At 42.9% G+C, this 27,638-nt stretch overlaps 1 protein-coding gene across 7 annotated transcripts; it reads right to left on the bottom strand.

The window, feature by feature from the left end:
- Positions 1 to 399: 399 nt before the first annotated feature.
- Positions 400 to 27,217, bottom strand: C6H2orf88 (chromosome 6 C2orf88 homolog). Of its 7 annotated transcripts, none has more exons than XM_054830668.1 (6): positions 27,195 to 27,217; positions 18,479 to 18,553; positions 13,183 to 13,371; positions 8,466 to 8,539; positions 7,775 to 7,851; positions 400 to 4,302 (listed from the first exon to the last, which is right to left on the bottom strand). In XM_054830668.1, the coding sequence occupies exon 6, from the start codon at positions 4,139 to 4,141 to the stop codon at positions 3,878 to 3,880; it is 264 nt and encodes an 87-aa protein (XP_054686643.1). In that variant the 5' UTR covers positions 4,142 to 4,302; positions 7,775 to 7,851; positions 8,466 to 8,539; positions 13,183 to 13,371; positions 18,479 to 18,553; positions 27,195 to 27,217; the 3' UTR covers positions 400 to 3,877. The 7 variants fall into 7 exon arrangements, 6 of the variants coding, with proteins under 6 accessions (XP_054686643.1, XP_054686642.1, XP_054686641.1 ...); XM_054830667.1 differs by lacking the exons at positions 18,479 to 18,553; positions 27,195 to 27,217 and adding exons at positions 8,045 to 8,170; positions 13,707 to 13,868; XM_054830666.1 differs by lacking the exons at positions 18,479 to 18,553; positions 27,195 to 27,217 and adding an exon at positions 13,707 to 13,868 and having other exon boundaries at positions 13,237 to 13,371.
- Between the last annotated feature and the right edge of the window lie 421 nt (positions 27,218 to 27,638).

The following is a 27,638-nucleotide window of genomic DNA, read 5'->3' on the forward strand; positions in this document are numbered from 1 at the left end:
ATGCTGGTTCTGTAAGAAACGTAAATCTCCCCCCTTATTTTTTTAAACTTTTATATGTTTTAGATTCCTAAACAATGGCTATTTTTGTTTTTTAAAAATTGGTTCATTCCATTATTTTTGTACAAAAGGAGCAATCTTCAGCAACTATATTTAATGAAAACACAGTAATCCCCAGGAAGTAGGGGTCATGCCTCCTCTGACTGAAAAGGACTTACCGTGTTTTAGCAAGAGTATACTTCTGAATAAATAAACTTTGACTTGCGTGTTCAGTTGCTTCCAAAATTTATGTGAACGGGAATTACCCCAAGCTCATGGTAACAAGACCCCTGTCCAATCTGTGCATTTTTATCAAATAGAAGTCTTACAAGCAGGTAGTAAGTTTAATTTTATTTGGTCCACAAGAAAATATTTTCCACAAAAAATACTGTAAAAATATATCATAGTGTGTTTTATTTGGGAATACTGATCTGTCTTACTACAGAAATGTCAATTTTACAAAATTGTGCTGCAGTTAATGTGTTTTGAACCATTATTGGAATATCAAGTCAGTCCCATAGTACCCACTCAGACTGTACTTGTTTCCTGGAGAAAATACAATAAAGCAAATGTATTTTTAACTCCTAAACAGAAGTAAAGGGTTTTGCAGAGTATGCCAGTCCCATACTGGAGTGCTTTCATTACACAAAATCAAGCCAAAGAATCGTGGCAACTTAGCTGAAAAGCCACTATAAGACTACAGCCTAGAGTAATCTAATGATAAGTAAACAGATGTAATTTTATTTAGGTAAAGCAGCCTTTGTTTTTATGATGCTGATATATTAGTATTGTGCCTACTAAAAATACAGCAGAATTTTGGAAAGAGATCTCCTTTGATCTCTCACCAGATTGTAGTGTTGAACAGATTTTAATTTTTTCTTATTAAGGGTAAGCACATCATTTATTAAGGACAGTGTTTTGTAAAAGAGATTATTTTCCTGGTGAGAAGCCGTTTCCCTGTTGTTTGTAAGCTTGTTTGCAAGCTCGTTTGCTTTCCATTTGCTGCGTGCTTTCCCTGAAGCACCAACGTGATAGAAAGCATCATAAACCAGCTGGAGTTGCACTTCAGGCCATACCGAAGCTGCTGCAATCTTCAAGCGTTAACGAGGAAGACAAGCTTTGTGGTTGCAGGTGAGTGCTTGGACATAGCAAGCAGCAGGGGATTCAGTCACTGTCGCGTTACGGGTGGCTCCCTAGGCAAGCAGTGCAGCAAGTGCTCCAAAAGGAAGCTTGCTGTGATGCGTGTTTAATTATACCTCGGTAACTTTCTCCTTTGGCGAAATTTTGAATGTTTATCAGTGCGGATGCTATGACTTAACTTTAGGCTATTTTACCTCCTAATTGTGCCTGGTGTTGGACTGGGCAGTGGCAGCCTGCCAGTGCAGAAGCTGCCTTCAAAAGCACATCTGATATTCTGCCTCCAGCAGGGCCAGATGCTAAGGCGGCACCCGAAGGGAGGATCTGAGCCATTGCAACAGCAGGCACTGCAGCACCTGACTCCCCGTGCAGCCACCCAGCGTAGGCAGATAGCCCCAAGTGCTCTCTCACAGCCAGTGCAGTTTTCTGTCACCTCTTTACCTATACTGCCTATACGCGCCTATCTGGCCAATAATGTCTACAGAGTTGGGGCCTTTTTTTTTTTTAATTACCATCTTTGGCACTGTTAACATTCCTGAAAGAATGGTTGGCTTTTACAGAGAGGTTGGCCTTTTTTTTTTTTTTTAAATAAAGCTTTGTTTTAGCTATATAAGAGTAGGAATATTTTTCAATACTGTGATTAAGCAATATCCATTTAATATGTACTGATCTGATCAGTGTTTTGGGTTTGCTTTTCAACTCACCCTAGTATATGGCACGGAGGTTTTTAAATAGAGCAAATATAGGGTATGAGCTAATGTTTTACCTACTTTAGAGCTTCAAGGAACATCACTGTTAGCAGTAGAATTTAAATGGGCCATAATACCTTAGTTCCATTTTACATATGGCTTCAAAGACGACCACATTACTTCAAAGACGACGACATTACAACATAAGCAGATTTTGTTCCCTTTTTCAGCAAAAGCCTGAGAACAGCCGTAAGTAGCCGGGTCTAGCCTGGTCAGCATGAATTAACGGCAGTCTTGCGCTGTGTTACAAAAAAAGCATTTTTTACCTTTACTCTTGACACCACCACTTCCCCACACAGGTGAATTTCAAATAGCTAAGTTCCCGTCGCAAAGTTTGCAAAACGGCTCAATTCACAGACTGCGTTTCATACGTCTGAGAATAAGCTAAAAATAACAACTGACAGGGTCCTCTTTCTGCGTGCTTACCACTGCTTGAAAAATCATGCTTTCTGTCGTTCACTAGAACTATGTGTATCTTTTAAAAATAGTAACAGTTTTTGCCAGTATGGAAAGCATTTTTCTATAAAATGAAAACATAAAATGGGAAGCACTTTGATTTAGGAAAAACTCTATGTCTTTTAAACTGGCCATTACCGAATAAGGAACTAACAGGTGCTAAAATCCCAAGCTTCTACAAGGCATTCACTTTGTATAAAATGTCAGCAAAACTGTAGCTTTAAGATGAGTATGAATAATTCATCCCTTTCTTGCTATCTCAAGCGCTAGTTCCGAGTACAGTAGGTCAGGCTGCAGGTCCTGGAGAGGCAGGGTGCAGCGTGCGGCTGCAACCTCGATGAAATCGGTAAAGAACGCAGCCCTTCAGCTTCGTGCCTAAGGCTCACTCACTGATTCAGCGCACGGCTCAAGCTTCAGGTTTCTGTAGCTCGTACTTGCATCGCTGCACACAGTTTTACCAGCGGTTAGGCGATGAGCCTCCAGAAGCTGAAGGAAGGCATACTGTCCCAAGGGCGTTAACTTTAGAGTGAAATTTTAGTGGAACGCAGCCATAGTTCCCATGAAACAAATAGTCCTAAAACATAGTTGCACCTTTGAAGGTTCATTTCACTGGTTAGCATCAGTAGTTTTTGCACACCTACCTGGGTTACAGTAAAAAACCAAAACAACCCCCCCAAAACCAGCACCCTAACACAACAAAAAACCCCAAACTGAACAAAAAACCTAACAGCTTTGGTCTGAACACGGTGATCAGATGTAATTAAACTATCTTACCGCAGGATTTTAGAGAATAGCCTTCATGCATTTACAGAAGCCAGAGCATCTGTTAATTATAATGCACTCTTTATCAATATTGTAATGTTTCTCACTGGTTCGCGTAAGTGTGGAAGTTGAATAGTATCATAATCCATATGGTTCCCTGAATACTACTTGGGTTTATAAAATGCTTCTCATTGCCTTCGTTATTTTGTGGTTTACAGATTTAGTCAGGTCAAAGAAGCAAAGTAAAATTTATGACCGCGGTTATCTTTGCTACACGTAGACCTTGGCTTCACTTTAGCAAAACACCAACAAATTGACCAAGCATAGAGAGTTCTTCTCTTTTCACCTACAAACAGGCCACTGATTTTTTATGCAGTACATAAAAATAATCCACGCTTTGTTCTTTGGGGCCTCTGTGGCAGTGCTTGTACAGTTGCAGGGCAGCCACATTCTTTTCATCTTCTTTAACAATTTCCGATCACATTCAACACATACACAGACAGAATATACTCGACATACGGCTGCTAACAAATGACACTTGATTAATAGATTCTACTGTAATCCAATTAGTTTCTTAGCAATATAGATTAAAAGACAATTTTTTTTCAGCCTCTCCTCGCAAACGTGTTCATATAGCGGCATTATGCTCAAATCACAGCTGATTTTACTTTATTTGCACGAGTACCAAATACAAAGTGCGGAATGGACAGGACACTCGCTGTGAGGACAGTCCTTGCTCAGGGCACATCGCTCTCAATAAAAGGGATGTCGCTGTATTTGCTCTCAGTCACTGCCCACTGTTTCACTGCCTGATCAAGAATCTCACGGGAGAGACGGTGCGCGTAGTCTAGCACTATAGTGCTCGATGGACTTTTCTCATCCACCTTCACTGCTATCAGTGATGATTTCTCCCCAGTGCATCCTTCATTACCTTCCCCGATCCTTTCATCCTGGATAGCACTGGAACCTGGAAAGGCATCCTTGGATTTGATGCATCCCATGGTACATTTGAAAATGCAGCTGCAAAATTCAGGTCAACAGCATGTTTTGATAACCTGGAAATGGTTTTCTCGTTTGATGCACAGTGTGGCTGCTTCTTGCCAGTGGATCCAGTTATTTTCAAAGAACAGAATGTCTCCTTTTGTGCTTCTTCTGAAGAAATCTGTCAAAACAGTTTCATATAAACACAATAAATAGTGACCATTCTCGGTGAGCTCAAAGGAAAGCTAAATTCACTACAGACACTTGTAGAAGCAACTCCAGTAAATCTCTGCACGGAGCGCGTAAAATGTTTTTATCAGTAACATCCATCTACTACAAGTAGGCAAAGCTTGACCTGAATTCAAGCTGCCTTTGAATGCAATTCCCAGTACGTGCTGTAAGCCTTCTAGGAATGTAAAGGTCTTAGGGAAAAAATAATCTGTTTCTTCCAAACTGACAATGCAGCGCTCTTTTCCCGAATCTGTAAACAAATACTGCTTAACTCCAGTGACTGCTGCTGCTGCTACAGAAAATAAAACTAAAACCCAAAACCACCCCACAGAAGCACCAGACAACCACAACCCAGTGAGAGCCTGGTGTCATGGCTGTTGTACACCCTTTGGGCAGGAGTGACACTAATTCTCAGTGTCATTCTGCTGTTGCTCAAGGAGGCTTGAGCATGCAGTCACGAGAAGGTATCTCGAGAAAGAGGAGCTGCTGTTTGGTGCTTCCCTTGAGACGTGAGGGAAAGCAGCAGCGACTGCTGTGTGAAAGGCAGGTCTGGCAGAGCTGGAGCACCGTTCTCACTAAAGCAGGACAACTCTCCACCTAGAGAAGGGAGAGTGAGGAATGAAACACCTGACAGGGTCCTTCTGTCAAACTCCTCAAGAATCACAACTGGCCAGCCTCGAATTCGCATGGGTGTTCTTTATTACCCTACAAAGCTGTTTCTCAGGCTACCTTCTGTATATGAGCAAAGCAGAATTTCATGGTATGCCTGACTTTGCTTGGCACGAGCCTACCCACTTTGCAGAGTTAATAGACTACCAGCCAAAACAAAGACCGCACAGAAACCAGCTGTTCCCTACAGCTTCACCCGATGACGTTGTATTAAGGTCAGCCAAAGTTAAAGATTTTTTTGTAAATAGCCTTTGAAAACATATTCATGGCAAAGATGTTAAACTTTATTTGCTTTATATTCTGGGGGAAATAGGGGCTCCAATCCAGTAACCTGATCACAGGCAAATATTTGCAGAGGAAATCAATCCCATTTGCGGGCAGATGGTGCTTCACAGGTCGGATGGGACTTCCCCAGTCCAGCAGCTGACTCATGACAACCAGGTTGCCGGTGACAAGCTTCTCTCCTCTTTCTGCTAGTTCACACAAATCTCACTGCCTGTTTAGAGAACAGTCTGTAGGTCTGAAGTGCCCACACTCAGAAGTGGTGGTTGGTTCCTGGCAGAAAGTCAGACCTAAAGGGCTTCTAAAACCACAAAGTACGTACAAACGTTTTCATACCTTTAGCTTTGCGTCAGAACATTTCAGCATTTTAGAGAAATGTTTGTAAATCACTTTAATAAAATTCAGTAAGATTCTGTGTGTAATGACACGCTGCAGCATGTGCCAGTGTATTTTACAGTAGGCAGTGTAGTTAACAAGCCTGTAATGTAAACCCCGCTACTAGCATTTGTAGTTTTACCCAACACCGAGGAGAGCTAAGCATACATTGATGAAACTTAAAACTTACAGAACTTGCTTACAGGCCAGAGGCCAAGGAGATGTCTGAAAGCAATTCAGACATCTGAATAATTCAAAACTTTCTAATAGTAATATCTTGTGCATGTCTAATTTCAATATTTACCATTAATAAAACATTAATAAAAATAATTTCACTTGCCTTTCTGGGCAAATACGTAGCTCAAAGTATCTGATATGGCAAAGAATCACTAATAGCATCTGTAACCCAGCACTGCCGATACCCGAAAGCTGCAGTCCTCACCCAGCCAAGGTAATACACAGGCTGCACGGGGAGGTACCCGGATACGCTGTCTAATCCCTTCTCACTACACTGCTGGTAACAATTAGAAGCTTTAGACTAGATCTCGTGTCCACCTTAGGCTTAGCCAGAACTGTGCATTTAAACCTCAGATTCCCCAACCATACAAATGCTCTACACCACGGATATAACAACATATTTTATCAGAGTTTCATCCCTGACGCTTTATTTAATGACTAGTCACATTTGGATTTTTTATCCAAGTTTGAAGCCATATTCTTTTCTGTGTTATCCTTTTCCTGTGCCTTTTAAAGGAGGTCTGTTAAACGGTAGCCAGCTTTACTTAGTATTTTATCATTAAGATGTTTCTATCCTACAACTGGAGATTTCCTTTCATCTTCTGTTCGGGGACACCAGCAGATGAGTTAGTGTCTAGCAGAAAGAAGGAAGGAATGTGAGTAGAGGGAGGACAAACAGCTCCCAAAGCAGGTAGGGAGAAATTCCCTGGGTCAGCATCTTCCGCTGCAGGATTCACCTCTGTTTCCACCTTCTTACCCCTGCCTTTTCATTTGGGCTAAATCAAACGTTTGGGTGATTGTCCTACCCAGAGGAAGGGGCGGGCTATAAAACTCCTAGGCAGGCTATAAAACTTCTAGATAGCAAGGCATGCAAGACAACTAAATTGTTCCAAATTGATTATTAGTTGAGCTTAAAAGCAAAGTTATCGACCCTAGTTTAAATTCTTGACTGTTGCTCATTTCATTATTTATAGAGCACGGTACTTTCCAACTCACTGCAGTAAGTTTTATAGTTTGCCCGCTCAACTTGATTTAATAATTGCTGCATAAATGATCACAGATGAAGCTGCCCTCAATCTTCTGACTGCTTGCCTGTTTTTCTGACAACTATTGCCTGCACATACATGGTGAAGCGCTGTTTAAATCCTAACTCGTCTCCAGAGCGTTAAGTTCTGATGGGGATTTTAACATCTCTAGCTTTCCTCACAATGCTCACACCCTCCGAGGGGGGAGAAAAAAACTCAACTCATTTCACTCCCAGCACAATGTTTCATGCAGTAACTGCACAAGGCAAAATTGTCTGATAGGAATCTGTTTCTTTCAGCGCCGAAGCTCTAATCTGCTGCCAGCTCTGGCTCAGAAACCACTATGCGGACGGTTCAAGGCTCAGGCCAAAACCTCAGCAGATGCAGCTCCCCGTACAACAGGCTGCTGTGCTTGGCTGGAGGCAGGGGTTAGGGAGCTCCAATCCGCTCTCCTACGCTATCAACCAGGAGTTAAAGCGGTGCCATTGCAAGCCTTAACGTATCTTTTCTTTTTAAAGACTGATTTTACAGTAAGGGAAATGTTGGTTTAATTCATCTGAAAAATACAGGTTCCTAGTTGTGCTCAATTTCAGTGGACATAATAGTCAATATGCTTTTAAATACCTCATTTAACTTTAATACTATAAACACTATGCATTGTTTTAAGAAGAGTCCTGAAAACAATTGATTCCCTTCCATATCCCTAGAACTGGAAGTTCCTGAGGACAAGTTCAGATGTTGTTTCACCTATTATGTTATTTACTAGACTGTGGACTGTGGTAATACAAGGAGAGAGACAGCATCGAGGGAGTCGTACTGCACAGCTGAACTCACCTTGCATGAGAGGGCTAAGCAGTCTCTTTGCCAGCCTTGCTAAGCGTTTCCTGCCAAGGTAAGTTCATTTCTAACCGCTGAAGGAAACAAAACAATGGTAAAAAGGTGCCTGCAATTCACTATTATACAATATAAAATACAGGGGAAAAGGCATTACTAGCATAACTGCAATTTTATTTAGATAAATAAGACTTTGTAAGGTATTAAAATCATCAATAAGAAATAATTACAAAAGGATAAATGCGAGCTATCCAAAAATAAGAGTTTCACCTGCCTCTCTGGAATACATCTTCACATGATGAAAACAGGCATAAGGGTTTTGCTGTTACACAACATCTCTAGTTGTCACGGGCAAGTAAGTTCCTGCTACCATTTAAACGTTTCCATCCATAAGACCTTTGAAAAAAATCTCTCTTTGAAGTTCAATACTATACTGCAAAGAATAGCTTTCTGTTATATATAACTTTCTGTTCTAACAGTTACCGGGTTAAAAATAAGTCATACTTTTCAAAACAGCTTAGTGCAGCTTTGCCCAACTGAACACAGCGAGTAACTTCTGCTGTGACAGAGCCCAGCTCCTCACTTTCCAAACTTTTAAGTTCAAATGAGACTCCTTGAAACCCTCCTCCAGCGAGGGAGGCTTTTAGTTTTTTCCTCTGTATCCACGAGAGAAGCTCAGTATGCAGCTTACCAAGAACGTGTCTGCTTTTAGCAAGCTGTCCCACTTGTCCCTGGTACAGCACGGACAGCTTCACGACTGGGACTCTGCAAAGGGAACCAATAAATAAAACTTTGCACTCATGAAGATGTCAAAGTTACGAATTATCACAAAGTTAGATGGATCTCTAGTGCTGACCTTGCAGAAGTCTGCTTGCCTGTTCGCCCAGAGTATTTGACTTTGACAAAGGTAAAAGGATGATACAGCACTTAAGAAATTAGATTGAATGGCAGGCTGCAACAATTTATGTACAGTACCCAATCCTGGGCGTACAGTGGGGCCACTGCCGGGGCAAGTGGCTCCTGTACTACCTGCAGGATGACAACCTCCCTCCACAGCAAGTCCAGTTAAGGACTATTTCAGCAAGGATATAGGAAGGGTAATACGCCGGCATCTGGAGCGCCCCATCTTTTGCCTAAGCTTAAACATTCTCCCGTGTTCCCTTCTCCCGTTCAGCGCTTCTGCTGAGACCTGGACCTTTATCATCCACATGCACAGGGACAGTAGTCAGATAATCACAGCAGGAGAACAGTCAGATAATCACAGTGCTGTCATTACCCTGGAAACAATAAATACTGCTCTTTGTAACAAAGATAGTCAAACTCAAGGCAGGTAACCCAAGTGATGTACCAGCAGAGGTAAACCAAACAGCATTTAGGCATCCAGACCTCTGAACTGCACCTAATCGTGTTAAATATTTCCGTCCTCCATGTAATAATGGAGAGAAACAAACCCAGAACATCCTACATCTGCCTTTCCTCTCCCTAACAAGGTGGGATGTTATTCACGAGGATACGTGATATTATGCTGGTGTACATTCTGCAGTTTTGAACAGAGCAATGGCACATAAATGGCAGAGGGATGAATCATTCACTTAGCGCGCAGCATCGCCTCCATCACTGCAGGACTCGGAGGCTCCCCGTGCAGAGAAGCCCCAGGCAGGGGTTCTCAAAGCGCTCCAGTCCACCAGTGTAACATTTCTGCCTCTCCTTAACATCCAGTTTTCTACAAATCCTACAGAGCAGATACACTGGAGTAACATTTATTATAAAGTCTCCTTCCAACCATAGGAAAAATAAGTTTAAAAAAGCTAGAGTTCCTTTAAGACAAGCACAATTCCCAAGATCCAGCTACCTCAGGCAATCACTGAAAAACCTAAATACCCCAAAACAACTCAGCAACAACTTTGTTGCTCTCAACAACAAAGAGCAAAAACAGAGCCCTCATTCCTCGCAGGGCCATCCTCTCTTCCTGCACTTACTGCCAACAAGAGATAAGAGCTACAGATTGGAAAGGGCTGATGCAGGAACCGCAAACAATTGCTGTGCAGGATTAGCGTGCAAATGAACGTCCCGTGGTTATCTGTCTCAGGGTACATGCTGGAATTTCAAGGCTTGGGTTTTTTCCCCGCCATGGCCAGAATTGATAAAACTTTTGCAGGCTTGTAAGCCAGTTTGTAACTGAATGGGGAAACACCACACTCACTTCTCAGAATCAGGCATGACCCCTAGCTTACTTTACAAGGCTTTTCAAGAAGAGGACAGTTGGTGTAGCAAGCAAAGGTGAAGTACAGCAAGGAGCCTTTAAGTGAAAATACCAATTGTTCAGCAAACAGCAATGCCAGTAGGTACAAGTCCTCAGCAGCCATACGGTTAGTTTTCATCCAGGAAAAGAAGTCTTGTTAAAAGTAAAGAACATCATGTACTTGGTAGCTGTCTGATTTCATGAAAGTAAAGCTGTACCCAGCCAGCCTGTCCTGAAATCCTCCCTTCTCCCTCCAAGCGGTTTATTTACCAGAATTGCATGCAGCTCGGAGAGCAGCCTCAGGCTGCTCAGGCAAGAGAAGAGCATGCTGAGAACTTCTTACGGGTTCTGCTCTCGTTTAACTTAGCTGCTCATCCAAGCAACTGTACATACTTCTATTTTGGAGAAAGATATGTACAAAGTATTAATTCTGCTTGATTTTTCAATGCCTGGTGGTTCCCCCTTCCATGTCTCGGAATACAAGCAAGCAGACATTTATCACTAGACTCTCTGCCAGATCATGGACAAGGGAGTCGTTAACCTAACGTGCCCTCACACAAACAGGAATGCGATGCCTAATGCTTATGAATGCCTGTTTACTGGATGAGTAAGAATGGACAAATGGAGTTTCCTTAGCAAGTGAGACCTCAGAGCAAGGTTGTAGAAGAAAGGGCATGAAGAAGATGCAGAGCTTCTCAGAAGCTTTGTCTGCAGGAAGTTTAGCCAAAATTGAAGGAACTCAACTGCGGAAATTATAGAGAAATGCTTCGGTTCAGAAAAAGCAAAAGTTAATGGTCATAGAGGAGATCTGAAACTCTCTAAGAATCCAGACCCAAACACAAAATCATGCCCAAACTGGTGAGTGGACAGAGACAAAACACGACAAACAGATATGAAGTTTGTAACATAGACGCACAGCTGTTTCCTTGCCCTGTGTAACATGGAAAGATACTGGTTCAACACATCTTTCAGCAAAGCCCACAGTTGTTAAAATTATCAGCCCACTATCCATATATATTAGCTGCAAATCTATAGCCTGGACAAGTCCCCTACAAATACCTGGACAAGTCCCCTACAAACATTTTCCCCACAGCTGGGAAAATGCAAGGTGTACCACCAAGGGGTGTCAGAGACCAGCTGATTCCCACACCAAGGTTAGACTGCTTTAAAGCATGGCACTGGGTTGAAATGAAGCAGCCTGTTGGTTTATTACAAGGCTGTGACACTGTTTTGAATGAACTAGAGCAGAAACTGGTATTTTCCTATACACAGCACAGAACTTCCACCCCAGTAAGTCAATCGTGGAGTCACAGCCTAGCTATTAACAGCCCACCTTCAGGAACATGTTAAAACATCAAGCGACTTAGACTTGTGCTAAAGCTTAGGGTTCAGCCTTGTTTATAAAGTATATTACTGTCCTCCACAGGTGCCAGGCAAAGACAGACCGCTGCAGATGACAAGTAGGGATGCACAAATCTTTACAAGCAAGGAAGCTCCTCCTTCCATTGTCACTGGCTGCTGCCCAGCCTGGGGATCCTGCCAGCGAGAACTGATGTGCAGCAGCAGGTAAAACAGTGGTTCAGTATCTCGGTCTGACAGGGTCGCCTTTTATTCTAGTATCTGTCACAAGATTCAACTACGAACATATGGAGCTGCAGATCATAAGGAATGGATGAGGTACGTTGGTTTGGTCTGCGATGCCCTTACGAAGGCAAAGGTCCCGCTGGATTAAGGCAAATGAAAGTCAGAAGGAAGGAGATAGCCAGGCTCTGCCCAAGATCAACCAGAGAAGAGTACAGGAAAAGCAGCACACAACCCCATTCTGTTCTTTAATCTCCTTATACAGAAGCCAATTGTAAAACTAGGAATCAGAATTAGGAATGCAACAGAAGACCCATTTTTCCACGTCTCACATAGGAACACACAGGAAAACACAGCCCCACGTTTTAAAATCCCAGCTACGTTACTAATGATTGGCAGAAATCAGCCGAGGAGTAAGAGAACAAAGTGAGGAGTTACCAACCAGATGCTCTACCTCTACGAAAGCTGCCCAGCGCTGCAATAAAGAATTGCGTCACTGCTGTCTCACGGCTCCCCCCAGTATTGTTTTCTTGAATTTCATCGCTCCTAATGTGCCACCTTCTACTCATACTGGCATTGCCGCCTTCACGCCAGAGAAGCAGGGCAGGCGGCAGCCAGGCGAGGCAGCTGTGCCCACGCAGCCTGGCAGCGCCACCGGCTCTGCCCCCAGAACCACGTTGTCCCCAGAGCCACAAGCATCGGAAAGCTCTACCCATCCCCTTGTGTCACTTGTACAAACCAAAGTGATTTTAAAGAAAGAATTTTCTCAGCAGAATATAAGGTTCAGAAGAAAACTAATCTGTACGTACTAGGTTAAAAATACTGCTTTGTTAAGACCATAGTATAAATCCCTGTATTTTTGCTTTTTTTTTTTAAATTACTATATTTAGAAACCTAATTTGGACTCCTACTTCCTGAACTATGAGAAAGCATGAGATGTTTCAAAATGTTTTACAATTTTTACAATGGCTGATCTTACACTACTAAATCTGTATTTTACAACGTGCTAGATCAAGGTAACCTTCCCTGTACGGGTTTGTGCTGAAGCTTGGAAAAGGTGCTCATGGCGGAGCAGGGGCAGACAAGAAACCCTCCATACTACCTTGGGCAGCAAATACAGTTGTCTTCTGTCTTCCCTGCAGCAGGAACGCAGCTTGCAGAGACGCAGCCACGCCGTTTACCTACCCACTCTGCATCCCTCACGTTGCTTTATGTAGTACTACCTCTTCTCAGGCAATCCCATGGGTGCCCAACTGGAGCAGCACCTCTGTTTTGCTCGGTTCTGCAGACTTTGTTGCTAGCATCCTTGCTGTGAGATGATGGGAGGAATAAGGCCTCGCTGCTGCCTGCCCTGAAAAACCCCACCTCAAAGCCCAGCTTTTCTTCCTTTCCTCCACAGCATAAGCTTACGTTGCTGAAGGCCAGTCCTGCCCATGGCCGCTGCTCACCCCGTGGGCCACCGTGCATTGTGACGGCTGTGAGGGGACGCAGCCCACCCCTCCCACAGCACAGTGCCAGGCTACCCCGCTCCTCCTTGTAAGACCTAAGCACGATGAGATGGGAGCAAAAAACCTGCCTGATGTACCAGTGCAGCGGGGGTGCTTTAAGTGCAAAGAGCATGTTGTAAATGCGATCCCACCACCACGTCTCCGTCCATCGAGCAGGAACTCCTGCGGCAGGTCAGGCTGGAGAGGGCTGCTCCTTCCTCCAGAGGCACCTGCACGATCAGGCCCTCGTCCCACCAACACCGAGTCCTCCAGATTCCTTGCTGTTCCTAAACGACAAGGAATGCGAAAGCATCAAAGTCCGCGCTGACAACACTTTCGGAAAACTACCCGCAAGCGCACCCAGGGCGGCCGGCACGGCGGGGCTCCGAGCGGGCAACGCCCTGCCCCCGCCCCGCGGCACCGACGGCGCCGGCATCCCCCTTCGCCGCCGGGGCTTCGCGGCCGCTCAGCACCTGCCGTCCCCGCGTCCCGCTCTCCCCCCCGCGGGGACCTCCCGTGCCTCCCCGGCCCGACCGGGGAGCGGGCAGCCGGCCCGGCCGCGCTCGCACAGGTACCGGCCAGAGAGGGGCCCCCACCCGCCGCCGCCGCCGCCGCCACTCACGCCGCTCCACTCCGCTCCGCCGAGCGCCCTCCCCGCTGCACCGCCGGGGCGACCGCGGGCTGCCGGCGGCGCTGGTGCTCCCGGCGGGGCGGGGCGGTGCCGGGAGGTGCCACCGCCCCGCCGTGCCCTTCAGCAGCGCCGCGGCCCCAACCTGCCACCCCGCCCCGCGGCTCCGCAGCGGCACCTGCCGCCCCGCCCGCCGCCCCGCCCCCGGCGGGCCCCCCCCCCCCCAGCCTCCCCCCGGCCGCCTCGGCGCTGCGATTTAAAATTTTAAAAAAAAAATTTTTTTTTTTAAAAAGAAAGGGGGGGGGGGAAATCAGCCACCCAGAAAACTCGCCTCTCATTGGCTTCTCTCTCTTTTAAATGAGGGGGAGCATTTTTAAAGGATGGAGTTACATATAAAAGCTCATGGTTATCACAATCTCACGTTCGACTCGGCCCTTTGACAAAACGCTGACATGCCCCAGAACGGTGGGTGATTGAGTGCTGTTGAGTATTTCCTTCAGCAAAGGAAACCGTGGGAAAGACCAGGGGTGAGGCCTGGGTGATGTTTCTCCTGTTCTATCCTGTCAGGTAGCATCAAATCGTGTACAACTACAGAAAAATATTAATTGCACCAAAGCGCTTTGAGACATGCCGCCACCCTAAAAGAAAGCATACTATGAAGGACCTGAGCAAACTGAAATAACACTTTTAATTAAAATTTTAAAAAAAGTGATGCTAAAAATGAAAAATACTTCTCAAGAGAGGCTGTAAGCAGACAACTCGGGTAAAGCGGTCCTGCCTTTGGGGAGTCTTGCCATCAAAGCCACTGCACGACACACGAGCGCACACCTCGGGTATCTCCTCTGAGAGGCTGCCGTGGAGCTCCTGCTTGGCTGGGGCTGGAAAACAGCCCCCCAGGACTTGCAGCGGTGTCCTGGTGCCAGCGGTGACAGGCTCCGTGCACCCGGACACCAGGCTCACCCCGGGCCCTGGTTTCCCCTACAGCCACGGGCCACAAGGCAGGGGTGCTGCAGGGCTCAGCACCGCACTCGCTTTAAATGCCTGTGCTGACCGGTGGCTAGAAGTCTTCCCGTGTATTTAGGCAACGGTTTTATTTTCAAGTAGGTTTCTAACATTTTCAGATAGGCATCAGCCAAGCCAAGGAATTTATTGGAACATTATCAAAGCCAAAGAAAACACTAACACTGGTAATATTAGTCAAGAAAAATGCTATTATAAGCGTAGCTGCTAGGTCACAGTTAGTCCATTGCACTGCTGTTCCCAAGCCCCGGAGGGCTGTGCAGGGCCGGGAGACGGAGGGGCTGGATAGGCACAGAAAAAGACACACCGCATCCCTCCGTGACTGGCAAAAGCCCAGAGAGCTGTGGGGCAGGGAGCGGGCAGCCACCCCTGAGCACCCCCACAAGCCCAATCCAGCAGTTTACGTGAAAGGGTCGCTGCCTGCAGCTGTTGTGACCATTTGACAACAGCACACGATATTGCTGTCACTATTTGCAAGCAGTCCATCACGAGCGTGAATTAAAAAAAATACATATTTTACTAATTACTGCCTTTGGGGCCTGGAGAAAGCATTTAGCTGACAAGTGCTGTGCGCGGGGTTTGTACGCGCTGCGTTTGCTGCATTATTTCACCTAAGTACTAATGAGAACCACGCTGCCCTTACAGACCAAAGGGAGAATTTCTGGAGCTGGGGTGCAAACAGGGGGGCAAAGCTCGACCTTCCCCGCAGCAGCAGCTCCCAGGACAGGCAACTCAGGTACCAACAACAGCTCCAGTTCCTCACACATGCGATTTTTAAGCGATGAGTTTCCCAGCGAGCAGTAACCGCCCTGGGAGCTAAGCACGTGTATGCAAGTGTTCGCAGGAGCAGGCTTTAGGAGCTTGACCCAAAGCCTGTTAAAGCTGGCACCGCTATATCCTTTGATTTCAGGGTGCTTTGATTCAGGAGCCGCTGACCTGGGTAGATTTCAGTCAGATGTTTTTATTACTGTTTTACTTCACCTCTGGGTGGGTAAAGGAACAAATCAAATAAAATTATAGCCCTGAGAATTAAAATAAGATCGAGTACTGGAAAGGGATGGTTGCCTTGTAATTAACACAGCAGTATTATTACAACAGCGATTTTTAAACTATATATAAACAGTTTTTAAGTAAGAATTTCATAACTAAATTATGAATATCTTTGCAGTGGTTTATGAGGACTGTGCACTTTTTTTTTATTCTAGCCTGGATTCTAATGCAAGGCTCCACTTTTAACTTCAGGTTTTAAGTGAGAGCAGTTCCCGTTGAGCAACTTTGAGACGTGGGGCAGGCATTTCACAGGCTGCAAGTCCATCAGCAGCGCCCGATTTGATCCCTTCATTACATCCCAACAGATAACAACCGTACAGCACTTGTGCACTGCTCGCCTTCCCGTGTCACAACCTGACAACAAACCGTTTAGTCTGAGCACCAGCACTTCAGTGTAAAGCTGGGGGGGGACAGAGACTTAAGGAGAGGGAGATATGTGTCATGAGAAATTCAAGCCAGTATTTATTTCTGGGTGCCAAAATGTATTTAATATTGTATTAGCTGTGGAGTATGCAAGACAGCTTAATATGTTTGGCTCAAGCTAAGCATTCAGTCTTTTTAAATGCGGAGCATCCATTTGAAATGACTACCACCAGGCACAGACCAAGCAGTCGATGAAATATTTAGCTCATAAAGCATTTCAATGTGAAAGGCTGGGGCCAGACATGAGTGCTGTGATGTTGAAAACCACAATGCCCAAATCTGAGGTACCTCAGACCCAGCATGGAGGCCTCAGAGGTGCCCCAGTCGCCCAAAGAGCGGGGCTGCGGGGTCCCCAGGGTACCCTACCCCCTGCCAGGCTTGGGAGGGCACAGCCACCAAAGCCTTTCCTGGGGCTCAGTTTCCCAGATCGTGCTGCTTCTTGCACCCATCTCCCCAGTTTGAGTGGCTGAAAGCACTTTCCTATAGGGGTGAGGAAGGCACTCACCCTCCGGAAGAAATCATTTTGAACCAAGTTGGACATTTTTGTTGTCATAAGATCTGATATTTATTTTATTAGCTATTTTTATTAGTTATTTACTAATAAGGTTTGCTAGATCTTCCTATAATATAGTCCAAACCCTCTAAATGCTTGGCATGCCCTGCTCTGTGTACATGTGTTCACCCTGGCAGGGGACAACTGCTTGGATGTCCCCAGAGCGATATGAGCGCTTTCCAATAATAAGGTGCATGCAGCATAAACAAATTTGCAATAGGAGGAAAATGGTGCAAACTGAGCCACAGGAGTTACCAAATGGTGCTGGTATTGGCAGTCTGCAACAGTAACCGGCTGCCAGACTAGATGATAGCTATGCTGAAGTTTCGGAGGAACTTACGCAAAAAATTGCCCAACTACTACTTTTGGTGCAAAATTTGTCACTTTTTGTTCAGAAAGCACAAGAAAAAAGATAAATCTACAAAACTCCACAGAGGAGAACTGGATCTGCCCAAATCCAACCACCAGCTCAGTCCCTCATCATTGGCTGAGCCACTTCATACTTGCTCTGTTTCTCAATTTTTTTTTTTTAAACATGAAAGAGGCGATTATCGAGGCACATATTTCTAATTCAGTTGAAGAGTTAAAGAAGGGAAGATGTGACAAGTATTCTCTGCCCTAGTAGCTCCCCTCCTCATATGCCCACGATCACGTGGTGACTTTACAAAATCTATTTATACATGCAGTAATCACTAACTGTATGGGCTGGAAAATGTTACGCGGTCTGAAAAGAATCAATATAGGTCTGAAGAGCTTAAAAACGCCACATTTTTCTCATCAACTAAAATCTCCTAATAATCCAAAAGCCTTGAAGTTTTACCTGACATGCTCTCACCTCCTTGCAGTAAGGTATTTTGGTAGAGTTTAAAAATCAGAACCATGATGCAAAGTAGGCCTACTTCACTACAACAACCATCTTTACAGGCTAAGAAACCACCTTTTAAATAAACACTCTATTTTCAAAAACTTTGTTGATGGGAAAGATGTTCCTTTCCTCAGCTGTGGATTTTTCCTAATTCTTGTTTTATTATGCATTGCTCTCATATTCTGTGCACAAATGAGATTTACCAAAGCCTTTTCTCAGAGCTCATATTTTCTTAAACCATTTCCTTGATGTCTGCAACCACATTGATTAAAAGTAAGGACAAGTATGATTAGAGTACGCGCAAGCATAGGCCACAGAAATCTCTCAGGGCCACTCTAGTTTTCAACTCTGTTACTACAAAAGTACATGACAGTGCGATTGCACATTTGCTCCAAACCTTAGGGCATAACATTGATTTCTAGATCACGGTTATTTTTGGAACATCCCATCCTCCTGCTCTCCAAAAAGGGTTTGATAGTTTTAACTTTAAGTTTAGAGTATAAATGTAAAGCCAAATTCCACTTTCCTGTATGAAGATATCCTGAATATTTAAAATACGTTTAACCCATTGCTATTAATTTGTTTCTTTTTTTTGTTACTTGAATGTGCATATACTGCTGTAGCTCAAAGGAGAAAAACAACATGAACCATTAGCATATTCACCAAACTTCGTAGACATTAATGAATCCCCAGCACTACGTGAGAATAGCTGACTGTTATCGTCAGTCTTCATCATGATTGCAATGAGATATTTGGAGAAAGACCTGTGGTCTTTTTTTCCAAAAAAATGTGTGAAATGCCCCATTTAGCAGCAGAATGTGAAGCACGTGTGCTCAGTTTTACTCATGTACTTACACTTCAGCGTGTGCTGCTGTATTTCAGTGGGTAGGGGCTGAGTTGCAGTAATTCATTTCATCCCATCACCAACACCTGCGTGAAAACATTTGGAAGTATTTAAGCCACCATATTTGCCAACATTTCTGTGAAGAAACAATATTTACTTAGAACTTGTCTAGATACTTACAAATGTGCTAAAAAGTTAATTATGACAATATGTTACACTATAAAGGCACTCTGCCCAAATAAAGTGATATGCAATGTGTGGGTATTAATTCTTTTCTCTCATATAACAACTATACTTACCTGTAATAAAGAAGAAACCAGAAGAAGGGTTATAAAATAAATTACACATTTCTATACAGCACAGTTTTTTAGCCAATTGAATGTAATACTTGTTGGATTTCTTTTGTTTCAATGGGTGGTAGCCGTTGATCCAGAAATTAATAAAAAGTTGTAGTGGAAGTCTATTTGGGCAATTTTAGGAATGTTTAAAACAAAAGTTAATTCACAAAATGCGTCTAATGAAGACTCACTGGCAGTGAGGCCTGACCTGGGCTCTGTGCTAACAGAGGAGTAAGCTGTGTTCCTCAGGGAATTACAAACACTGGCCTCAAGTCCGCGGCTCATCTTGGTGCCACTGCAATGACTAGAGTTTTTTCTTTTTAAGAAACCTTTCTAAATGATGTCTCCTTCTGTGGCGTATACAGAAGCCGAGCACTAAATCACCAAAGCAGCACTGCACGGTCATCATGAAGGAAAACCGAAACAGCAGCAATAAAAACTTCCCAGGAGCTTTGGGGAAAGAGGCAGCTATACCTTTTGCTTTGATCTATATATGAAACTGGAGATCGTGTTTGGCAGAAGGTTAGCAGCGAGTCTGAACGTCAGCTGCCTACAAGAGGCAACGTGGACACACGGCTTCAGCCACCCCACTGCCCGGCAGCAGCTCAGGTACCGTTTGCATACAGCTTGTGCAGTCACACACTTACCTCCTTGTGAACAGACACCAACGCTACCCTGTGCGCATTATGAGAAAGCATAAACCAGGAAAACAGTAAATACCAAATATCATTTACATTTTTGCTAATAAGGCAATATACCAGCCAGAGGAATATTCCTAATTTATATGCAAGTCCTCTTTTCTTCATTTTTTTATCAATACCTAACAGCAGTAAAACATGAAGCACAGGAGGACACGCAAACCACAGCCCTGAAAACACCAGGCAGCAGCACAGCGAGGGGATTAACCAAACATGAGGCATTAGAATATTGCAAAGAGGATCAAAAGAGATTTGTGACTGAAAAGCTGCCCACCAGAATTACAGTCAGCTGAGAAGCCGGACAGACAGAAAGCGGGCAAATCTTTTACATTTAGATCTCTCCTAGAATAAATTCAAACTTTGGGATGTGCATTGCAATATGTCACATCAGGCTTCCCTGCGACATGAGGCTGCAAACAACGCCATCTTCTTTCTACACTGAAAATTATAGCTTTGCAATAGCCAAATATTATCTGGCAAAACAGCAAAAATCACATTGAATATGGTCACTGACACGCCAAAAACTAAGAGCCCCGAGGATAGCAGTAAAGCAGTCGTTGTACAAACATTGCCATGCAAAGGGAAATAATACAGAGAAAAAAAAGAGGAATTTAAGGACCCAGTCTTCCCATAATATTCCCTTCTCCCTTCCAAATCTCTCTCAGGGTTCCTAATCCAAAAAGATACTAGAATAAAATATTAAATAGGAAATTGCTTTTAAGCAGAGATAAAGACACACATCGCTGCAGACAAAACCATGGAGCAGCCAAGCAGTGACACGCTAAGACCCTGCTCCTCTCAGACTTGTAACATCTGTGGATATTAATGTACTTAATATGGAGAAGTAACGTGTTTCAGGGCAACGTTGTACCAACATCTGTACCTTCAAATTTTCACACTGAGATCAACATCATTACGAGCAACAACTAAAGAAGGTTAACACATATGAAACAAGAGTAACAGGCTTTGTATTTGCCCTGGGTCTGGCAGGGATGGAGTTAACTTTCTCCATGGTGGCCCACAGGGTGCTGCAGTTCAGATTTGTGGCTGGGACAGCATTGATGACTCACCAAAATTTTGGCTATTGCCAAGCAGTGCTTGCACAGCGTCGAGGCTTTCTCTCTTTCCCCCTCTGCCCCTGCAGCAAGTAGGTTTGGAGGGACACAACCGGGAGAGCTGACCTGAGCTGGCCAAAGGGATATCCCATACCCTACGATGTTGTGCTCAGGAACAGGAGGAGGAAGGGAGATGTCCACTGTTATGGTGTTTGTATTCCCAGGTAACCGTTGGCTGTGCATGCTGAAGCCCTGCTTCCCAGGAAGCAGCTAAACATCTGCCTGCCAATGGGAAGCAGTGAATAAAGTCCTCTTCTGCTTTGCTTGCGCACCTAGCTTTGGCGTCACCTGGTAAACTGTCTTTATCTCAGTCCACGAGTCTCTCTGCCTTCCTTCATTTTCTCCAGACCCAGTAGGAAAGAGGAGGGTGTAAGCAGCCAGGCGGGTGTTTGGCTGTTGACCAGGGTCAACCCACCACATTATTTCATCCCAGCCTTGCTCAGAGTAAATCAGCCTGCCCCTAAGAACTAATATGTTCCCTGAAACGTGTTCTTCCTGTGTTTTTATGGACAAGGCTAAAGATGCTCAATGGGTATGAAATGGAGAGTTTTTCCTAGCACTTGTAGTAACTCCCCAAACCACCTTTGCCTAGAAGATCAGTTTCTCAACCTTGAGAAATTAAGTCATACAGACAAACCTGTGAGAGGGTGGACTCTTGCTGCCATGAGAGCAGCTGTAATGTCTCTTGCTATTTTAAGAGCCTGGCCCACTTCTCTCAATTTTCCTTGAGGGCAGGCATGCATTCCCCCTCACTTTAAGGGCTATCTTTTATTTCATTTGTTGTTCAGCTGCCTGCCCAGCACACGCAGCCCATCAGGAGACCACCAAAGACTCACCCTGCGGTGCAGGCTGAACTGGTCAGTGCACTAATGTGGTGGGCAGAAAAAATGGCTCTTTTCGAGCACTGAGCAAATGGATTTTCCATAGGAAATGAGCCAAAAGATGCCTTAAAAAGAAGTTGGGGTAGAGGCTCCCTCAGAGGCTACATTAGGTCAGGGGACTGAAGGATATGGATGCTGAGGATACACATCCCTCGGGGAGATTTACGGGTGACTGAATCAGAGCTATTGCTGCTGAAGACTCTTTCATTCCCCTGAATTGCCTTACTGGCTGAGATCAAATCCTAATGTACTTTCTCTCATACACCAACATCACCTTTTGCAGCACAAACGTCAAATAAATTCCTGTATAAAGTCATAAAATGACTTCAACTGTCACTGAAATGAGAAGAAAAATTTGAAATTCATTTTCAGAAGAGTCTAATTTACTGACAAAGAACTATCATCATGATTACCTCACATAATAAATATTTTGATACCTATAGATATTATCCAATACCCAAATGATCTGATTATCTCATCTGAGCTACTATCCAATATTAGATATCCTTTCCACTATATCAAAAGGTGAGCTACTATCCAATATTAGATATCCTTTCTACTATATCAAAAGGCTTTCAGCTGCATAATCCTAAAATCAGAACTCTTGTACACAGTGAAATTTATGACAATACGTAGATCAAACAGCAACATGCAATAAATTTTTGAGATCATAATTAGAAATATCTATAATCACATAATGGCAAAGAAGACAATAAGAAAATGGATTTCATTCATGGTATACATAGACCTCCATACTCCTAACTGCAATTTGATTTCAGGAGGAAAAATTAACCATAGTACAAGGTATTCTTCCTGGGGAAAAAATACTGTCTTGAGGACATCATGAGCACTGCAGAACAATTCAGTTGAAATAAATGTTAGTTATGGATGGTCTGTTTAACAGTTACTCTATACTGAGAGTCAACAGAGCACGAGTCCATGTTTCAGGAGCCCTTTTTTAGGATATGATCTAGTGTTCTGCTTTCAAGTTTCAGTTTTCCTAATTTCTAGTTAGTTTTATGATATCTCTTCCTACCTTTATTAAAGCTATGAAAAGAATGTTTTAGTTGGAAGACTGAGTTAGACAACACATTTATTTCATTAAAGCAGAGCTTTAAATAAAAGCTAATTTTGATTGCACGTAGAAAAGTTTTTATGACTGAAAAGACTGAAAATATTTCAGCTGATAATATGCATGATTCTAAACAACCCATTGAAGCTTATGATCAGCTAATGCTTAAACAATTAAAAATTGAGCTGGTATGCCACTAGCATATGATTTGAACTAGTAAAGGGTTTGTGGAATAAGCTTTGGGACAGGATAAAGCCAGGATTAAGAGCCGGTTTTTAATGGTCAGTGTTAATTGAGATCTTGTGTTCACTTTGGAGAGGCGGTGGGTACACCTGTAGGTTTGGGACTGGCAGGGGCTGCTGTGCTAAGCCAGGGCTTGAGCTAGGGGAAAGTCAGATGCCAGAGCAAAATTTAACATCCAGGAGTACGCTGCCAAAATGCACTGAGAGTTCATTCCTAAGCATTGGCCTACAAATAGGGTTTAGACTGGAAAAACCCCAGGCAAAATCAAGTTTATAGGGGCCTGCCAAAAAAAACCCCAAAGCTACAGATTTTACCACTGAAAATTTGATGGTAGTTCCAATCTCCCTCTGTTTTCCAGTAAGCTTTGGCTTACAAAACCACACATCTCGGTATTAACTGATGTTGCCTTTGATCTCCGAGCAGAAATATACACGAGAAAAATGTCATAAAGTAGTATATGAGAATTAAACCGACCTGGCTCAGCCTTTGGGTCTTGTAGAGCACATTTTTCAAGAAGCATCAGACATCTCATATCATATCAGTTTGGGATGTAGTCCCAAGTTTCAACAAGGTAACATACATAAATAAATAGTTTTGTACATATATGTATTTGTACACAAATAACCTATGATGATCCAATAGCTCATAAACCTAAGAGCTGTCTTGCACTTAGTTTCAGCACAACATTATATGGTTGTTTTCTGATTTGATCAAGTAGTTAATGTGGGAAAAGCAATATAATCTGAGAGAGAGAATTGGATCACCAAAAATCCAGCAAGGCCATCCTATCCCAGGTGGTTTGCCAACTGTCCTACAGCTCAGTATTGGAAATTCACTCCTCCTAACTTGAGTAAACTTTTCACTCTCCTTCTGGCTCTCCTTTCCTCCGTTCGCCGCTGAGTCTGCTTTTTGATCTCTGAATTAAACATTGTTCATCTCCCATAGTTCGAAGTTCAAGATCCTACTTGTATGTGGCATGACATCTTACTAGCTGGAAAAATTTAATCAAATACAGACTCTGTGATGAGAGGCCAACAACTGGATGCAATTTCCACAACAAAACTTGTGTCACTTAGCTCCAAAACAAGCCTGCATTTAGTGAACTAAAGAAGTCGTTTAGTGGCTTGGCCAACAGCTCACAAACACACAGGGTCTGACAAATTCTTTTCAGCAAGCGTCAATAGTACACACAGACAGACACGCATTTCAAGCCTCAGTTTTTCTGAATCAGAGCGGATGAATCAGGATGAATGGTTTCAGCCAAACAAGAATATTTAGTATTTTTATCTATTTGATTTATGAATAGCATCACTTACTATCAGTAATTAAATAGCTGCTTAATGTCTGCAAGCTGTACCACTTGCCATCTCCTTACCTAGCTGCCTGTATGCTTACAGAGGTCTCATCAGGGCAGTATCTGGGAACATCACGCATTTTGTTCTCACAACTATCCTCCAAGTAGAAAATTATATTTACTTTTTAACAGTGGGGAAATGAGGGACCATCAGGGGGAATGGGTGGGGAAGTTTGGAAAATGTGTAGGCCTAACACGTGCACGCAGTAAAGGGCTGTGCTGAGCACGCTGAGCTGGCTCTGAACGAGCTGGGGTATAGCACATTGTGCTGTACAGCTCCATGTTCCATTGACAGTAGGGATGTGTCCACTTGTCTGGAGTTGGGTCTGGTGTCGGGTCTGGTGTCTTAACACAACATTGCTTTGTGGGGTGCAGGCATGCCCAGCTACTGGGCAGGCAGATAGCTGCTTGTATCAATAGAAAAAATAAGGTCTCTCTTTAACAATTAGTCCTCTCACTGCTATCGGTACTGGATGGGAAATACTAAATTGATTTGTCCAAGGTCACCCAAACAACCTGGACAACAGACCCAGAAAATTGCCCCTTCAGTTTGTTGTAGTCACTTAGAGTGAGATTACGTATAATGAAGAGATGAATTCGTATTTGCATAAGTGACAGAATTATCATTGATTTCACTAGAGCCAAGACTGAAGTTTTAAGATTTTGAAACGAAATAACCTTTGCTCATTGCCCAAACTGACTCTTTGAGCTTTGCTGGTCACATTTTTCTATGATGAAAGAAATATCCCAGGCAACTACAACTTGTTTACTGCTGAAGCAACTTGCCACTCAATTTACTATTAGCATTGGTTTAATTAATAAAGGGTTTTGTAAAATTATTTTGTCTAAAGTCTTTTGACAGAATTGATTTAAAATACACAATAGAAACCTACTGTAAGTACAAATAATTTTGAATGAAGATGGATCTGTTGAATTTACTTCAAGACTCCCTGCACGCTTACAATTCAGGCACTCTATTTCAAACACACTGACAGCAACAATAAATTAATGACTTGTATTAGTGAATATAATGTATTATTTCATGGATATTACACACGCACACTGTTATCACATCATACTGTGATGATATTTGTTCGATGTTAATATAACACCACAGTTAAAAGAGCGTTCATCACCTTTTTAGTAAGGTGAGGAAAAAAAATGAGAAACATCTCCCACTTGGAAGATGCTTGTTTGGAAATAATTTTGAAACACTAGCCCTCTCAGGAGAGGCAGCAAAAATATCTCTTCTATCATCTTACAAGAGTAGCCTGTGAGCCACGTTAATCATCTTGGACTGAAATTTATAACAACATATGGAAGACTTGCTTCACTATTATTAGAAGTTGCAAGTTTCGTGTGTGTTCTTCAACTAACTTAAGGTTCACTTCTGCTTCAAACATTATACCCCAAGTAATAAGTGCTATAACAGGTCATTTGCATTCATGAAATTATTTTTGGAAGAAGTTCCTGCTTGATACAAAAGGACAAAGACTATTGGAATTTAAAGTCAAGAACTGACTTCTCTTACAGCTTGATCCACACAGCTTTTGGAAGTCTATATGATCTTTTAAATCACTTTCAAAGGATTTGGGCAACGCTGCCTTTGGAATATTTTGTCTTTAGTGATATTTTGCCAGGTTTTATTAGTATTTACTTGTGGCTCTGGGTATGTGCTTGTTAGAGAATGGAATTGCACACAAGATTTGGTCTCTTCAACCAGCACTGTGACTTTTTTGAATCTTCATTATGCTTCAAATTTAGTCTCGTTATTTCATTCTTCGAAAGGAGAAAGGAACTTCATGCTATAAACTCTCTGCATCTGACTCTGTCAGTATTGTAGGTGTGAATAAAGAATTTTGTCAAAAAATGTTTGCATCTCTCTGGATATTGATACAGGTTCTTTGTTCTCCCTAACAGAAAACTATAAGATTTGGATTAATCCCCGCCCCCCCGCCCCGCCCCATGGATTTCAGGGTGTTTGAAATGTTTACATGGGCATGTTGATGTACATCACAAGTCACCACAATAGTATCCATACCTCACCTGCATCCCCAAAATCAAGACCCCAAAGACTCAGTGCTATAACAGTCACGAGAAGACATTTTTGAAGATTATCAGCCACATCTCAAAGTCGTCACTGAATCAAGTCAAGTGAACAAAGTCTGTTTATTTAAGCTCTGAAACTTTTTTCTCCTTTTCTTTAAATATAATTCTGCTGCTCCTACACTCATGCATACAGCAGATGGAAAGTAAATTTATTCTAACTTAGTTCCCAAAGTCTTAGCTATGCAGCAGGCAATATCAAGTATAAACTGCACTGGATAGTAGTGAAAATAATGTTAGTTTATTGATTTTTACATTGTAGGGAAAGGTAGATGTAAGATCTCATACAGAAAAATCAAAGTCTATGTGATACAGTCTCACCTTTGAGAAATGTTGGGTTCTTATTGATTGTTAAATCACATTTGAGGGATGTCACTGATAAAGTATTTAGTATTGTAATTATCACCCCAGTACACTTAAGAGCAGTATTTACAATTATTACATGATTTTTAAAAACTTAATAATACATTGTTTAGGCAAATTTAACCTGTGCAAATTTCTTTTTAGATGCAAGAAACTTCCATGTCATAGAAGTAGCCAGAACTACCCAAGGTGGAATAATTTAGCCTTGCTTTTAAGAGCCGCAGTTCTCATGAGGTTTGACCATAGCTAAACTGGAAGCGCTTTGGAGAAAAATACTTTCATTCTGCCTTCCAGTCAAACAGACGTATAAAACAAACTGTTCAGCTGGGATTACTGAATACACTGTCAGCCAGAAGGAAGAACTGAATTACTTGCAAAGCTTACAGGGTTTTATTTTACTTTTTTAAAAGTAGTTATTATTATTTAGAGAGTGTGCCACTGTGGATAGCTTCTGTTCAATGTACAGTTGATTTTTGTATCTTACAAATACTGATGTGCAGAATGGGTAAATATAAGACAACTACAGTTTATCTACAGCTGTATAACTGATATATTACCTTGGCTGAAATATTGTAGACATTTGCAGAATATTGTTGATTTCTCCATCTTAAAATGAACTTCTCAAAGTAAACCTAGAGAAGGGAAACAAAAGTGATACAGGGCTGAAACACTAATTTTGAAAAAGCAGAGCTATATACTATAGAAAAGAAAGAACATTATAAGTTATCTATAGTTATGCATGGAACAGAGGCGGCATATAAGAAATTGATGTTTTCTATTTCTCATAGAAAAAGTACAATAGACCATATAATGGAAAGGAAAGGAAGGAAATTCCTAGTGACAAAAAGAAATCTCTTTACCTAGTACATAATCGTCCCATAGGAGATGCTACCATTATAATGGATTCGAACACCTAGATTTACCGTAATGTGTGCCTTAAAGTTTGGATTTTTGATCTCATGCTTTGACGCTGAAGCCCATCCTTAGCAGAGCTGAAGGTG

Source organism: Grus americana, chromosome 6 (genome assembly GCF_028858705.1).
Source record: "Grus americana isolate bGruAme1 chromosome 6, bGruAme1.mat, whole genome shotgun sequence".
Taxonomy (NCBI): Eukaryota; Metazoa; Chordata; class Aves; order Gruiformes; family Gruidae; genus Grus; species Grus americana.

Excerpts from the sequence above, each read along its gene's own strand:
- C6H2orf88 (XM_054830668.1), bottom strand. The coding sequence starts at position 4,141 with ATGGGATGCATCAAATCCAAGGATGCCTTTCCAGGTTCCAGTGCTATC.